Source organism: Sorex araneus, chromosome 11 (assembly GCF_027595985.1).
Source record: "Sorex araneus isolate mSorAra2 chromosome 11, mSorAra2.pri, whole genome shotgun sequence".
NCBI classification, from domain to species: Eukaryota; Metazoa; Chordata; class Mammalia; order Eulipotyphla; family Soricidae; genus Sorex; species Sorex araneus.
In genome coordinates, this window is record NC_073312.1 from 32,184,525 (window position 1) to 32,201,008 (window position 16,484).

The window sequence follows — 16,484 nt, forward strand, 5'->3', positions numbered from 1 at the left end:
AGGCAAATGTCCTCCCTGCTTATTATCTCTTTAGCCTCTCATTTTCATTCTTCTTTTCTTATCTGAATTATGTAAAAAGGAATAAAATCTAGTACTTGGCTCATCAAACTATAATTTTTGTTTAGAACATAAAGAGGAGAAATATATTTATGAATAATTTGAAATATATTAATCATCTTCCTCTGTCACACTGTCTATCTAGAACTACTCAATATTAAGTAAATATTATTATGTATAGTGGCCAGTACAAAAGTTATAGATTAATGAAGTAACTCATACATGTGCATTGAGATTAAGGAAATTCTCTTATTTTAAATTTATTTTATTTTATTTTTCTCTCTTGATGTCACACCCAGCGATGCACAGGGGTTACTCCTGGCTCTACACTCAGGAATTTGTCCTGGGGTGCTCAGGGGACCACATGGAATGCTGGGAATCAAACCTAGGTTCGTGCAAGGCAAACACTTTACCCGCTGTACTATCTTTCCTGCCCTGGAAACGCTCTTTTAATGTAAATTGGTTGTTCTGGGTTTTCAATGAAGATGGAAGAGGTAGACAGGGCAATTTCAGATAATGGATAAAAATGAAAGGAGGAAAACCCAGCCTAAAGTGAGTAGAAGTCATAGATAACATCACAGTAAAAACCAAATGGTCTGTACTCTTCACACAGGAATGAAGCAGAGTTTGTAGTTTGGAGGCACAGAAATAAATCCATTGGAAGTTGGAGTGGTGTCAATGTCCTTGGGGTCAACTTCAGATTTCAAGGTAAAATTCTGTAAAATGGTGGTGAGAAACAAAAACAGCTCCATACGAGCCAGACTCTCTCCAGCACATGCCCGTTTCCCTGAAAATAACAAACACAGAATGCAAAAATTTCTTGAATATTTTTTCTCTTGTGAGGAGAATATGCAATACCTATATGATGAACAGTTGCATTAGACAGAAGTTTGAATAGGCAGATGGACAAAAGGTAAATACATATGCTATCCACTTACCTAAACACATATTTCTCTTTAAGCAAATATTTACTGAGGTTCAATATTATGCCAAACACTTCATTAGATAATTCTATAGTTGCTATTTTTACATCTAAAATTTTGATCAGTGTTTCTCTAGAAATGCACATGCATTAGTAGAAATTTCTGTTCCTACTCTGTTATTCCATTACTTTGTTTTCATTCTTCATAACCTCACATTTCTGCTATTACTTCCTTTGTGAAAATTCAATGAACCAAGAAATTTAGAAATTTTACTACACTGTTATTTTTAGTATGCCCTTCATTTATATTTTCAATAATTAGATTAAATTGTGTTTCCAACCTTTTGAAAAACTGGATGAAATATCCAAAGATCCAGTGATCTGGATCAATAATTATTATCATAAAAAGGAAATTGCATGAATACTAAGATTGATGTTTTTATTTAAAGACAGCAATTCTATCAACCCACTCAAGTGTCCAAGAATAGATGACTAGATAAAGAAATTATAGTACATATACAAAATATACTATTACTCAGACATAGAAAGTATAAAGAAATTTGCTACTGCTACATGGAGAAACCTGGAGAGTATCATGTTAAGTGAAGCTAGAGAGAGAGAGAGAGATACACACACAATGATCTCTCTCATATGCAGGATATAAAGAACCATATTGGTGGGACAACATATGCCTAAAGACAGTGGAAATGAAGAACATGAGAACTGGTCTTCAGTAGGAAACATGCCACTTGAGAATGCTAGGGGATAGGACAGGGAGGGGCAAAATATCTAGGGTGGAGGGGAGTGTTCAAGCAGGAGGAGGAGATGATGCTGAAAGGTGGTAAAGTGTATGTATGAAACTCTATCAGCAACAGTACTGTAAATCACAGTGCAAAAACTTACATAGAGTTTTTTCCAAAAGCACCTCTCGTAGGAGCAGACTGGTGTATGGGAGGTAAATGGGGTTTGGGGTGGAGAGCAATGAAAGAGGGAAGTGGACACTGGTGAAGGAATCCATGTTGAAACATTGTATGCCTGAAACCCAATCAAGAATAACTTTTGTTTGTCCGTTTGGGGGCTACATCTGGCAATGCTCAGGGGTTACTCCTGGCTCTGCCCTCAGGAATAACCCCTGGAAGTGCTCAAGGGACATGACCGTGTGGGCACTGGGAATCCAACCCAGGTTGCCTTGTGCAAGGAAAACATTCTATCCTCTGCACTATTGCTCCAATCCCCCACCAATCATGAATAACTATTGTAATTTCACAAAGGCTAATTTTGGAAAAATAGAATGGGTGCTACATGGGTTTTTACTAATTCCCAAACTGTACCTTGTCCTCCAAGTACAAAGGAATTAAGCATTTGTTACCTGCTGAGAAAGCCATGAAATGGTCACTTTTCTTAAACTTGCCGTTCTTATCCAGAAAGTGACCAGGGTCAAACACCTTTGGGTTGGTAAATTCTTTGTCATCATGCAGGACTGAAGTCAGTGATGTTAATATGATTGTGCCCTGAAATAAATATAAACTCGGTTAGGAAGAAGTTGTGAGGCTGGAAGAAATACTCAAAATAATTCATTTCACTATTATAGATTTTTTCAAAAATCTAGTTCCAAGAAATGTCAGTGCAACTTGCGTCATATAAAATGAAAAATAAAGAACAATAAGTATAAAACTAGTGGTGGTTATGTTAAATAACTAGGGCTTCAATAGTGTTTAAATACTGAATACTTGGAATTTAGGATACCAGACCTCAGAATCCATCCTGCTTATTTGGACACTGATATCTTAAACTATCAGATGTATTATCTTATTTCTATCTTCACTAATTTCTAATTTGGATAAAAAATAAAATGGAAATATGTCTGAAATTTGAAGATTTTAGTATTATCTGCATAAGACTTCTATAAATAAAAATGTAATCAAATAAAAGATACTACCTTTGTATTAATTAAATAGCACAGTAACAAATACTAGTATTTAGTATAGACACATAGTTTGCTTTTCTTAACTAAAGAACATGTGATGGTCTTTTTAACAATGTTGATGAACTAGACTATGTTTACACTTTCTTCTGTCCCCTTTTATTTCTTTTAGAAGTGATTTATAATTTTTCACTAAGTAGTTGTTTCTTCCTTTTTAAAGTGAATTCATAGATATTTAACTATTTTTGAGATGATAATAAAAATGGAACCACTTATTTTTTCTCTCTTTTCCATATCTTTGTTAACACACCAGAATGTAATATTTTTGTACATTTGATTTTCTAGCCTGTAACTTCATGGTTTTTTGGTTCTAGGACAGTTTTAGTGGAATTTTGGATTCTCTTTGTATAATATGATGTCCTATTTACGTAGTGATCATATAGCTTCTTTACTAATCTGAATTCCTTTATTTTATATTCTTGTCTAATTGCTGTATCAAGGATTTCTCATGTAATACTTGTCTTGTGCCTAAACTAAGGGGAAAGCCTTTCAATTTTCCCTCTGATAGCACAGTGGTTGGGCGTTCGCCTTTCACGCGGCCGACCCGAGTTTGATTCCTCCACCCCTCTCGGAGAGCCCGGCAAGCTACCGAGAGTATCGAGCCCACACGGCAGAGCCTGACAAGCTATCCGTGCATATTGGATATGCCAAAAACAGTAACAATAAGTCTCTCAATGAGAGACGTTACTGGTGCCTGCTCGAACAAATTAATGATATCCATGAGTTTATTGTATAAGGCTTTTACACTACAGAGATAAGTTCCCTCAACCCCTATTCTGTTGAGAGTCTCTACCAGGATGATTAGATTTTGTTAAATGGTTCTTCTGCATCTAAAAATATAATCAGACCTGCTGAGAACGGGAGATGTGTGCTGAAAGTAGACTATAGATTGAACACGATGGCCGCTCAATACCTCTATTGCAAAACACAACACCCAAAAGGAGAGAGAACAATAGGGAATGCCTTACCACAGAGTGGGGTGGAGAGGGGAGGAGGGAGTGGGGGGGAGGGATACTGGGATCATCGGTGGTGGAGAATGGACACTGCTGGAGGGATGGGTACTCAAGCATTGTATGACTAAAATACAACCGTGAACATATGTAAATCTGTAACTGTACCCTCATGGTGATTCACTAATAAAAAAATAAATCAATAAAAAAATATATATAATCATGTGGTTCTTGTCCTGTTAAAACTGCTGTGAATCATATTAAGTATGTATGTTAAAACAAACTTGCTGTGAATTACAGAATTATTTATGTTAAAGCAAACTTGCTTCCCTGGGACAAATACTATCTCACTTGATCATCATGTATGATATTTTCAATGCAGTATCAACATTGTAAAAATGACTATTTTACCCAATGTATTTTATGGATGCAACACCATGCTCATAAAAATTTCTATGGAACTTTATGTATATCTATTATTTATATAAAACCTTAATACAAACAAAACAGCCAATATAATCCTAAGAAAAAAGTATCTGGGAAACATCTCATTCTCAAACTTTAATCTTTATTACAAAGCTATAGTAATTAAAACTGCATGGTAATGAAACAAAGACTCTCAGATCAGCAAACTATAATTTTAGATACAGAGATTAATTTCAGATGTATGGGCAGTGAATTTATAACAAAGGACCTAAGTTTATGAAGTGAAGCAAAAATAGCCCTTTAATAAATGATATTGGAAGAAATGGTTAACTAAATACAAACAAATAGAAAAAACCCTGGACCCCTTCCTCGCACAGCAAATTATAGTTGATTCAACATTGGTTAAAAACACCAATATCAAATCTTTATTCATAAAATATACTGAGGAAAATATAGACAGAGCTGCAAGATCTTGACCTCAGAGGAGGTTTCAAAGATATGACCCCACTGGCAAAGAAAACAAAGCAGAAAACATCAAATGGGACTATATCAAATAAACGCTCCTTTACTGCGGAAGAAATGAGGTGTAAAATAAAAATATACCCAAGTGACTGGTAGAAATTCTCTGAATATCACATATAAGATAGAGAGCACAAATAGTATCAATGCCTATATTATCACCGTGAAAGCTCAACAACACAAAATAATAAACAACCCTATCAAAATAGGAAGGGTGAATGGACAATTTCTCAAAGATGTATAAAGACAGCCAAGACATTGGAAAAATGTCACACCATCACAATTAATCAGGGAAACTCAAATCAAAGTGATAATGACAGCATTTTACACTAGTAAGGATGGTTTATATAGAAAGATCTGGAAACAGTAAGTTTGGTAGATCAGTGGGGAACCAGAAACTATCTACTGCTGTTTAGACTGTTTCTTACTTCAGCCTCTGGAAAATGGTTTGTACAGTCTCAAAAAAATTAGGAACAGAGTTTTCCTTTGACCCTGCAGTTTTATTATTGGCCACTACCACCACAACCTGAAAACATTAATCAAAAAGACTGTCATTCCGTTGCTCATCGATTTGTTTGAGCAGGCACCAGTAACGTCTCTCGTTGTGAGACTTATTGTTACTGTTTTTGGCATATTCAATATGCCACGGGAAGCTTGCCAGGCTCTGCCATTGGGCGAGATACTCTTGGTAGCTTGCCAGGCTCCCCGAGAGGGGCGGAGGAATCGAACACGGGTCGGCTGCCTTTTAGTGCCACCAATAGCCCAACCTGTACCCGAGATGGATGGGGAGCAAAGTGCATCCACAGTCTGACGGTGCCTTTAAGCTTTAAGTTTCTGATACTCCCAAATTGCTGCTGTATCACTGGCCAAACTCCAACAATTCAGAACCAAGTTTCTCTGATAAATTAAAAGGCCAAAGGTTAGGTATGTGAGAGCCATGCCCACAAACCACCTCCAGCTCAGCTATACTAGCTTTTTTATGGGCCTTGCTTGACAGAGCCATAAACAAATCTTGGAAGAGATCAAAAACTGCATTTAATCTCAGGCCTGTGCAAGGCTGAACAGACCAGGGTAAATCGGAGGGGGCAGGGTCAGCCTGGGGTACACCCGATCAGAGAGTTGGCAGCCTCTTGCTCCCACAATCCAAAATCATCGCCATGGCCCCACTAGACTCCACCATCTCAAGACAGACCTTAATGAGATAATAACCTGTTGAAAATTTGAGTATGCGGATTTTGTGACTCAAATCCCCAGGCTTTCTTGGGGTTGGGATGAGATACCACCTCTCACTTCCCTATACTCCTGGAAGCTCCGGCAATCACCCCCACCAACCGACTCCCAGTGCCTCCATGTAAGCTCTTCTATCGGCCTTGCTTCAGAGACCAATAAATAAATCTCAAAAGCCACAGTTAATCTCGGGCCTGTGCAAGGCTGAACAAGAAAAATAGGAGTGGCATGGGTCAGCCTGGTGCCCACCCAAGCAGAAACCCCCTCCCTCACCCCCAGCTGCTTGCTTCCACAATCCAAAATCACTGGCATGTCTCTTGCCAGACTCCACCATCTTGGGACAGACCTCAAAAAGATAGAATCTGCTGAAAATTTGAGTAAGCAGATTTTGTGACTGAAATCTACAGGCCTTTGGGGTGTGGGGGGGTCAGGCTGGGCTACCTTCCCCCACCTCCTTCTGGAAGCCTCAGCAGTCACGTCCACATGCCAAAATCCACCCAGTTAAAAAAAGCTACTCAAGCCTTACCTTCCCAATAAAATTACAAAATGCCCTGAACAAACACAATGACCTCCTCTTAGCACCTGTATTGCAAACCATAATGTACAAAAGGAGAGAGATGCAGGTGGGAGGGGGTGTTGGAGAATGGTCGGATGGAAATGGGGGTCATTGGTGGTGGGAAATGTGCACTGGTGGAGGAATGGGTGTTGTATCATTGTATGACTGAAATCTAATCATAAACAGCTTTGTAATGGTCTTACAAATATTCAATAAAATTTTAGAAAACACATGTACATCTATGTTTATCACAGCATTATTCACAACAACCAAGATTTAGAAACAAATCCAAATGCCCAACGATTGAATGATAAAAAAACTTGTGGTGTATACACAATGGAATCCTACTCAGCTATGAAATAAGATTAAATTTGATAGTTCACTGGATGGAATTAGACAAAGTCATACTGAATTATGTGAACCAGAACAAAAAAGTACAAGGATTAGGTGACTCCTCTCATTTTAGAATCTAAAGGAAAAATCAAGTGATTGTAAAATTCGCAGTGGAAACAACTGCAAGTTATGATCACGAGAACCATGACCTGAGTGTGCTGGTGAGAGAGGAACCAGGGAATAAGGGTAAAGGGATCCTTACACTTTGATAGGAGCCATGTTGTAGCAGTAAGAAAGTAGATAACAGTAATATTTTGTACTATCATAAAAAATACTTGGGCTATAAGGCTAAAGGTGAGAGAGGCCCTGGATTCGACACACGGCATACACAGCCTGGAACCCTGAGAACTGTGAGGATTAGCTTGAGAATCTGGCATTTTCTGGAATGGTCCTGGCACGAAGACTACCTCTGGATTTGACCTCTCGAAATAAATTTTTAAAATACAGCACATTCTCACACTATGCACATAAATTAATTCAAGCTAGATTAAGAACTATATAAAATACATATTTTATGATATAAAATACATGGAAGGAAAAATGATATTGACTTCTATAAGTTCTTCAGTTATTTAATAAGAGAAATAAAGGTATAATAAGCAAATTAAAATACATCAAACTATAAACATTCTTCACTATGAAAGAAACTCACTGAAACAAAAGACATCATATTGAATGAGTAAATTATCCACTATTACAATATGACACATGGCAAATATTGAAGATATTTAAGGAGTACACAAAACTGCAATAAAACTAACAGAGGAGGCAGCAAGAAGCCGGGCCGGCAGCACCGCAAGCTGGAGAATGCTCCAGACCTCAGACCAAGCCAACAACACCAGGATGCCAGATGGAGAAGGTGCAGAGTCCCCGCCTTCTCCAGATGGAGTCCCGGCGACACTGAGCTTCTACTAACATGGCTCTGGTTTGTGGGACTGGGATATCTCTCCAAACCACGCAGCCACTTACGCGGCTGCACAACTTTTCCTGATATCCAAAGAAAACACTCAGGAACGGCTCCGCCACCTCTAAGCAGCCATTATACCAGAGGCACAGAAACCCAAAGACTGCTGGCAGCTGCATTCGTGGACTTTGAATTTAAGTACGGTCCCGTGCAGCCCCTGGAGAAAAAGGGTTTTTGTCCTCATCCTTTTCCCCTCTCAGCAGCATGGTGACCACCACCGTTTAGTGCCAACTGGACAGAGAGATAGGAGCTTGTAATGATGGGATGCATGGGGAATCTCTCCATGGGTGGGGGCCCCCCCGCAGGGCAGAACCAGCCCTGCTTCCTGCCCAAATGAGACCTCAGCGTCCTCCCACAAACAGCTCCCCCACTTCTGAACAGCCATGATCCCAGAGGCACACAAACCAATCTTGGAATGCAGCGGCTGCTGGCAAAAATACTTCTGGACTTAATACCAGAATCTCAAAACTAGGCGGCCACTTTCACGACTGTGCAACATCATATGGTCATTGTTATCAACAATAGAAAAAATACAATCTAATGATGCCATTCTGACAGGTCTGACTGTTGGGGGGAAAACTCCAAATAATGATAGTGAGTTTTCAGTCAAAAATTGAATGTTATCATAGCAATGAGAGAGTTAATTAAAAATCATCTTCCACACAGGCAGAGGGGTAGAGGGAGGGAGGGTCTCTGGGGTTCTTGATGGTGGATCATGTGCACTGGTGAAGGAATGGGTGTTTGATCATTGTATGACTGAGACTTGAAAAAAAATATATGTTAAAAATATACCAAAAAAACCTAACAAAGGACCCCATCAGAAAGGGGAAGAGGTAAACAATGAAGAGATAAAGATGTCCTTAAGGCACGTGGGAATATGGGAATAATGATTATTATCAGTGATTATTAAATAAAACTGTGAATGAGATAGCATCTCATATAGTGAGAGTGACATATATCAAAATGACCAGAAATTATGAGAGCCAGCAGGGAAGTAGTGAAATATGAACCTTCATTCAGTGTTGGTAGGAACATAAACTGGTTTAACTACTATGGAAAACAGTATGAAGACCACAAAAATATTAAAAATAGAACACCATATGACACATAAATTGTACTTCGAGTATCTTCCAAGAACACAAAAACACTTATTTGAAAAGATATATGCACATCCATTGTTCATTAAAGCACGACTTACAATAGCCAAGATCTGGAAAACAACTTAAGAGCTCAATGACAGATGAGTGAACAAAGGTGTGGAACACCTACACAATGGAAAACTACTCAGCCATGAGAGAAGATGAACTCTTGCTTCTTAGTCTAACCTGAACTGGAGGATGTCATGCTAGTGAAATCAGTCAGAAAGTGAAAGACAAATACTGGGTGACCTCCTTCACATGTAGTAAAGTAAGAAAGTAAGGAAATAGACTATTGAGAATGAAAATATTCCCTAGGCATCCATGTCTACCTCCCACAACTGCCTGCAATATTGACTTACCCACAGGTCCTGTTCTACCAGTTCATGACTAAATCTTCAAAGAGATGAAAGCTAAACAGCTAAAATGTATGGACATTCTGGGATACCCTCGGGAAGCAGGCAGGCTGAGTACCCTGCTGAAGCCCCAACAGCTGTACTCACACCCCACCACTGGAGCCACACCAAGGGTTAACTCCACCACTCCACTAATAATCTCTGCAGAGACACCAAATTGCAAAATATTTCTAGTACCCTGGTGCCAAGGCTGGGAAATCTGGGGTCTTCTCAGAGTGGGGGTAGGAAGCCTCCTCCTAGACCCCATATTTCAGGAAGCTGCGGCAGCCACAATCACATCCCACAGCCACGACCACGTCTACTTATTGGCTCAGACCAAAGATCCTGAAGTCTCTGGTATGTGACTACACAACACCTAATTTCTCAAGATGCTGAAATTTCAGCAGGAAGACACCCAACTGGATGCTAAAGTAACATAGAATCCAGCCAAACTCAACAAACAGAAACAATAATACAGAAGGCTCAACTAGTAACGAAGAGCTTAGTAAATCCTTAGATACGGACTTAACAACCCAGTGATGAGATATATCAATTTTCACAAAAATTGAGTTTTATACTTATCAATTTTAATATTGGAGCTTTGTTATCTAATAAAATTTTAGCTATAGAATTAATTATACCAACAGTTGTGGCTTTTTTAACATTAAAATAAATATATAATTTCAAATTTTTAAGATTTACCACAGAAATTAAGTTGCCTTGTGGAGGAGAGTGGGCTAAAAGTAACCACTGTACTGTGGTGGAGTGTACTGTCACTATGCTAGTAGCAAAGTGTGTACCTTATGAGTGTGTAAACATTTACATGTTTGCAAACCAATGTTACCTCAAAAAATTTAAAACAAATATGGATCAGATTTCCACAAAGATTGATCCTAACTAGATGCACAGAAAGATAAAATTAAATAAATCATCATATGCAATAACTCATAAGCGATTACTGACTCAAGTGGTTTTTATCCATTAGGCTAAACCTTTTGGGAAATTATTGGTCAGTATCTTGTTTATAACTCACTGTGGTGTCATTCCTAGTTTCATATTATTGAAATGTGAAAACCAAAGCAAACAAAAACAAAGTAAAGCAAAACCTAAAAATACCCAAACAGATATCTCCTTAAACATGAGCACAAAAATGTATAAATCTGTAACTGTACCCTCACGTTGACTCACTAATTAAAAATAAACTATTAATTTTAAAAAAATTACTGGAACAGAATAATGAATACTGGCATAAATGATATGATCCACTTCCCTAATCAGTGGGACATACAAAGCACCTACGTGCTTTTTTTGTCAAAGTTGTAACTGAAATCTAATCTCTGGAAAACAATCACACAAACACTTATTGAAAAGAAAATATGAAATTTTAATGTATTGATGATGACTTGAGTTTGAATGCCATAAAACCACTAGAAACAAAAATAAATTATTATTAAATATATATACTGAAGTACTTAAGGTGTTGATAGATGCATTTATATCTGCAAATGCATCTAAATGTATACACATGAATTTATATATTATACAATGCTAAGCACAAATATTTTTTGGTTTTAGTTTTTTTTAAATTTTTTAATGTAAATCTGGGAAATTCCATTCCTTAAAGTTGTTATGTAAAAGATCTGTGACTCTATTTTAATAATTGTTCCTTCGTATGTTTTCAAGTAATATAAAAAAATTCTACTTAAGCTTAAAAAAGTAAAAATAAGAAGAGTCAATATATATTTTTCTTGCTTTTTTGCTTTTTTTTTTTGCTCACACCCAGCGATGATCAGGGGTTACTCCTGGCTCTGCACTCAGGAATTACTTCTGGAGGTGCTCAGGGAACCATATGGGGTGCTGGGAATCGAACCCAGGTCGGCCGCAGCAAGGCAAATGTCCTATCTGCTGTGCTATTACTCCAGTCCCCAAGCAGCCAATATTTTTCTTATTAAATATTGTTCAAACAGTTGAATATTTTTAAAGAAATAAAAAGAACCATAACTATTTTACCACAGTGGAATAAAAAACTTATGTAAACTCTTACCTGAATTTAAACCCACTGTAAAAATTGATTATAATAATTTTTTTAAATTCTTACCTAGATTGAAAAATTACTTAAATACAAGCATTAAATCTGTAAAGTTTGGTAAATAAATGATGGTAACTCTTTGGGCCCCTGTACTTGGAAATGTCCTTTACACAGTAGGGGGAAGCCACAAATACATCAATGCAATGTGGTCTATTTGATCATCTTATAACAGACATTGATACCAACAATCAATATGCAGATTGATTCTCTCACCTTTTTGCATGCTCATCTTATATTCTTAGATGATTGGATACATAATGTGAAAGAAATACCTTTTCAATAGAACCACTCAGAACAGAATAACAACAACAATAAAAGTTCTTACCTTGGGGATAAAGTAATTTCTGAATTTAACATCACGGGTCACAGCATGAGGCAAATTGTTGGGAAGGAGGTCAATGAATCTCTGGACCTCATGCACCAAGGCATCCATGTAGGGCATGTTGCTCCTGTCCTGCATGCAGGGCCTCCGGTGTCTGCCAATTACACGCTGGATCTCCTCTTGGGCTTTAGCTGATGAAATGCAAGTAAAACTCATTAAAAAAGAGAATGATAAGTACCACATGTGTATACCATTTCAGGGATATGCAAAGCATTATTTAAGTCCTAGCATCGTTATAGGCACCAGCTACATTTCAGAATTTGAAGATGTATTTAACTCACAAATAAGATACATCTCTCCACACCCATATACTAGCACATGTGATAATAAAAAATAATGTCTCAAAATATAAATAAAATTAAGAAAATTTAGACTGTTTAAAAAAGGTAGGAAGTATTAATTTTATATCTAATAATTATCAGTTAAAAATTAAATTACAGGGGCTGAAGTGCAACAAGACTGCCAGGAGTGATCCCTGAGAGTAAGCCCTGAGAACTGCCGAGTGTGGTCCACAAACAAATTGAATTACAATGACTTTAAATGTGGTGTTGCAGCCATCAGACCAGAATCCATAAGGTACATTGAAGACAAGGTCGGTAAAACCCTCCACGATATTGAATATAAAGGTATCTTCAAAGATGACACGCAACTGATCAACCAAATGGGAATAGAGATAAACAAATGGGACTATATTAAACTAAGAAGCTACCGCACCACAAAAGATACAGTGACCAGAATACAAACACAATCTACAGAATGGGAAAGGATATTCACCCAATACCCATCTGATAATGGGTTGATATCAAAGGTATATAAGGCACTGGTTGAACTTTCTAAGAAAACATCCAACCCCATCAGAAAATGGAAAAAGAAATGAACAGAAACTTTCTCAAGGAAGAAATACAAATGGCCAAAAGGCACATGAAAAAATGCTCTTCATTGCTAATTATCAAGGGAGATGCAGATCAAAACAACTATGACATACCACCTCACACCACAGAGAATGGCACACATCCAAAAGAACAAAAGCAACCGCTGTTGGCATGGATGTGGGGAGAAAGGGGCACTTCTACACTGTTGGTGGGAATGCCAACTGGTTCAGCCCTTTTGGAAAACAATATGGACGATTCTCAAAAAACTAGAGGTAGAGCTCCCATTTGACCCGGCAATACCACTTCTGGGAATATATCCCGGAGAAGCAAAAAGTATTGTCAAAACGACATCTGCACTTATATGTTCATCGCAGAACTGTTTACAATAGCCAGAATCTGGAAAAAAACCCGAGTGCCCAAGCACAGATGACTGGTTGAAGAAACTTTGGTACATCTATACAATGGAATATTATGCAGCTGTTAGAAAAGATGAAGTCATGAACTTTGCATATAAGTGGATCAACATGGAAGGTATCATGCTAAGTGAAATGAGTCAGAATGAAAGAGACAGACATAGAAACATTGTGCTCATCTGTGGAACATGAAATAACAGAATAGGAGACTAACACCCAAGAATAGTAGAAATAAGTACCAGGAGGTTTGCTTCATGGCTTGGAAGCCGGCCTCACATGCTGGGGGGAAAAGGCAGCTCAGATAGAGAAGGGAACACCAAGTAAAATGTGGCTGGAGGACCTGCTCAGGAGGGGAGATGTGTGCTGAAAGTAGACTATAGATTGAACATGATGGCCACTCAATACCTCTATTGCAAACCACAACATCCAAAAGGAGAGAGAGAACAAAAGGTAATACCCTGCCACAGAGGCGGGGTGGGGTGTGGGGGGTATGGGTTTGGGGGATGGGTGGGATACCGGGTTCATCGGTGGTGAAGAATGGGCACTGGTGGAGGGATGGGTTCTCGAACATTGTATGATGGAAACACAAGCACAAAAATGTGTAAATCTGTAGCGGTACCCTCAAGGTTATTCACTAATAAAAATGAATAATAAAAAAAATTTGGTGTTGCAGCATAATTGTGTATTGTTTGCATATTCGATTTTTAAGAGTGCTGCTTTCATCTTACAACTTTCCGAAAGCTTTAAATGCTGAAGCTTGTTTCTTCTCAAATTTATTCTCCATTTCTAAATTAAACTCCATTTCTATTTCTTACCTGTTTTTAGACTTTCTGATTTTATTTACCATGTCTAGCCCCATCTCACACAGAAGATACAGTTCATGTAGAAATACAAACACAAACAATCACACACATATATTATCCTTATTTATTCCTCTAATATACTTAGACCACAATTTTTGGCTATTAGAATATTCATTTTAACATAATTCTAACTATGCAAACCAGGTGTCCTAGTAAAACAACTATGATTATGCAAAATGTGGGTTATTTTATTCCACTTAATAATGTATCTTTATTTTAGTTTATACTTTTAAAGAATGTTTTGATGTACAATTATTTCCACGTTCTGAGATAGCTTGTTGCAAAACTGAATTAAAATAAGTATTACATTAATAATTGATAATAAAAGGAAAACTGTGCTAATTAAGCACTACTCTTGTTCTTTGTATCTCCTCGGATAACTGTTTTTCCATAATTCTATTTTGAATTTTCTGTTTTCCTGGCCTGGTATCATGTAACTTCCTGACACTATCATTCTAAACAAGCTCCCCAGATTCTTGAAGTTCATTAATTCTCCTGACATAATCTCAGACAATGAGAGGGTAAAGGAAAAAGTGAGTGTGGGGACGTGGAGGGATTTGTCAAACATACAGGTCTGGGTATACTTTCACCAAAACACAATTAAACAGTTGCTGTTAAGAACTCTAATAATGGGGCCAGAGTGATAGTACAGCAGGTAGGGCATTTGCATTGCATGTCGCTGACTCAGGTTCAATTTCTGGTATTCCATATGTTCCCCCGAGCCTCTCCAGGAATAATTCCTGAATAAAGAGCCAAAGTAACCCCTAAGTATTGCTGAGTGTGACCCCAAACCCACAAAGGAAAAAAAAGAATTCTAATGCTGTAATGCAGTTCTAAATCCTCATCTATTTTATAGGACCTAATGAATCTCTCTGTAATATTCCTAATCTCTCCTCAATACTGATGTGAAATTCTTTAAATCTGTGTGCGTTTGTGTGTGTTGGGGGGAAGTGTATGCTTTATATTTCATATGCAATAATGACAACCAAGTACCTACCTTTATTGAAAACAGGGAAGTCTTCTCTACAGTAATTCACTATCTAGAGGGTGTTTATTTTTGTTTCTTTTTAAAAACCAGTTCCCTAAATTTCAGAAGACAGAAGAGTAGTTGAGGATCTCTGAATTCAAGAACTGAATTCTTATTTTTCTTTCCAGTTGTGCACATCACACTTTTCCTGTTCCTTCCTGTCAGGCCCCTTAGATTCAGATTCGCCAGAGAGAAAACATCCCTCACCCTACTGAGGTAAAACATTGAAGAAGTTGTGGAGGGAAGACAGCAGAAAGAGCTCTCACCCTCAGTCTATTCCTCTATTTTCATTGACTCTAATTTCCAATTACTCAAACTTAAAACTTAGGGACATGAAAGTTTCTCCTCAATATAACTACCTCTTCTGACAGACTACAGCCTCATTTTATCAATGGAGTACCTTGTTGCTAGATATATTTTATATGTTTCAGAAAACTGCTAAAAGTTCAATGTTTTTAAAGCTATTTCCACACTTCTTTACTTTAGTCACATTCATCAACGTAACAGGATGTATAATACTGTTAATTAGATATATATATATATATACACATATATATAGCTTTTTTTTAGTCACATCTGGCGATGTTCAGGGGGTCTCCTGGCTTTGCATTCAGGAATCAATCCTGGAAGTTCTCAGGAGACCATATGAGATGCTGGGAATTGAACCCAGGTCAGCTGCATGCAAGGCAAACACCCTACCCGCTGTGCTATCACTCCACTGTAGCACTGTAGCACGATCATCCCTTTGTTCATCAATTTGCTCGTGCGGGCATCAGTAACATCTCCACTGTGAGACTTGCTATTACTGTTTTTGGCATTTCAAATACGCCACAGGTAGTTTGCCAGGCTCTGCTGTGCGGGCAGGATACTCTCAGTAGCTCGCCCGGCTGTCTGAGAGGGATGGAGGAATCAAACCAAGGTTAGCTGCGTGCAAGGCAAATGCCCTACCTGCTGTGCTATCACTTTAGTCCTGCTATCACTCCAGCCCCTGTTAATGATACTTTTAATGCATACATCATTTCAACACCACACTCATCACCAGAGAGACCACTTCCCTCCAGTGTCCCAAGGGCTCCTCCTAGCACCCTTCCCATATAAACTTATATAGACAAAATCTCTAGTTATGATGACTTTGACTATTTATTGTTCCCTCACTGTGTATCTGGTTTTAGTCCCACACATGAAGATCTTTTTAAAAAAATTTACTGTGGATGTGGTGACACCTACATGCATATAGATCATGTAGATCATATGGGTGAGTAAAACTAAGTTCCTGAAATTCCACAAAAATATAAATCAATGGTAAGTT

At 37.9% G+C, this 16,484-nt stretch overlaps 1 protein-coding gene across 4 annotated transcripts in view; it reads right to left on the reverse strand.

Annotated features, from left to right (window-relative positions):
- Positions 1-662: 662 nt before the first annotated feature.
- Positions 663-16,484, reverse strand: part of LOC101540186 (cytochrome P450 2C5-like) — a 33,990-nt gene continuing 18,168 nt past the window's right edge. For all 4 annotated transcript variants that reach the window (XM_004621961.2, XM_004621963.2, XM_004621962.2 and 1 more), the window contains 3 exons: positions 11,944-12,131; positions 2,349-2,490; positions 663-844 (listed from right to left, as the gene is read on the reverse strand). In XM_004621961.2, the coding sequence (XP_004622018.2) occupies positions 663-844; positions 2,349-2,490; positions 11,944-12,131 (512 nt within the window). The remainder of the gene's footprint in view (positions 845-2,348; positions 2,491-11,943; positions 12,132-16,484) is intronic.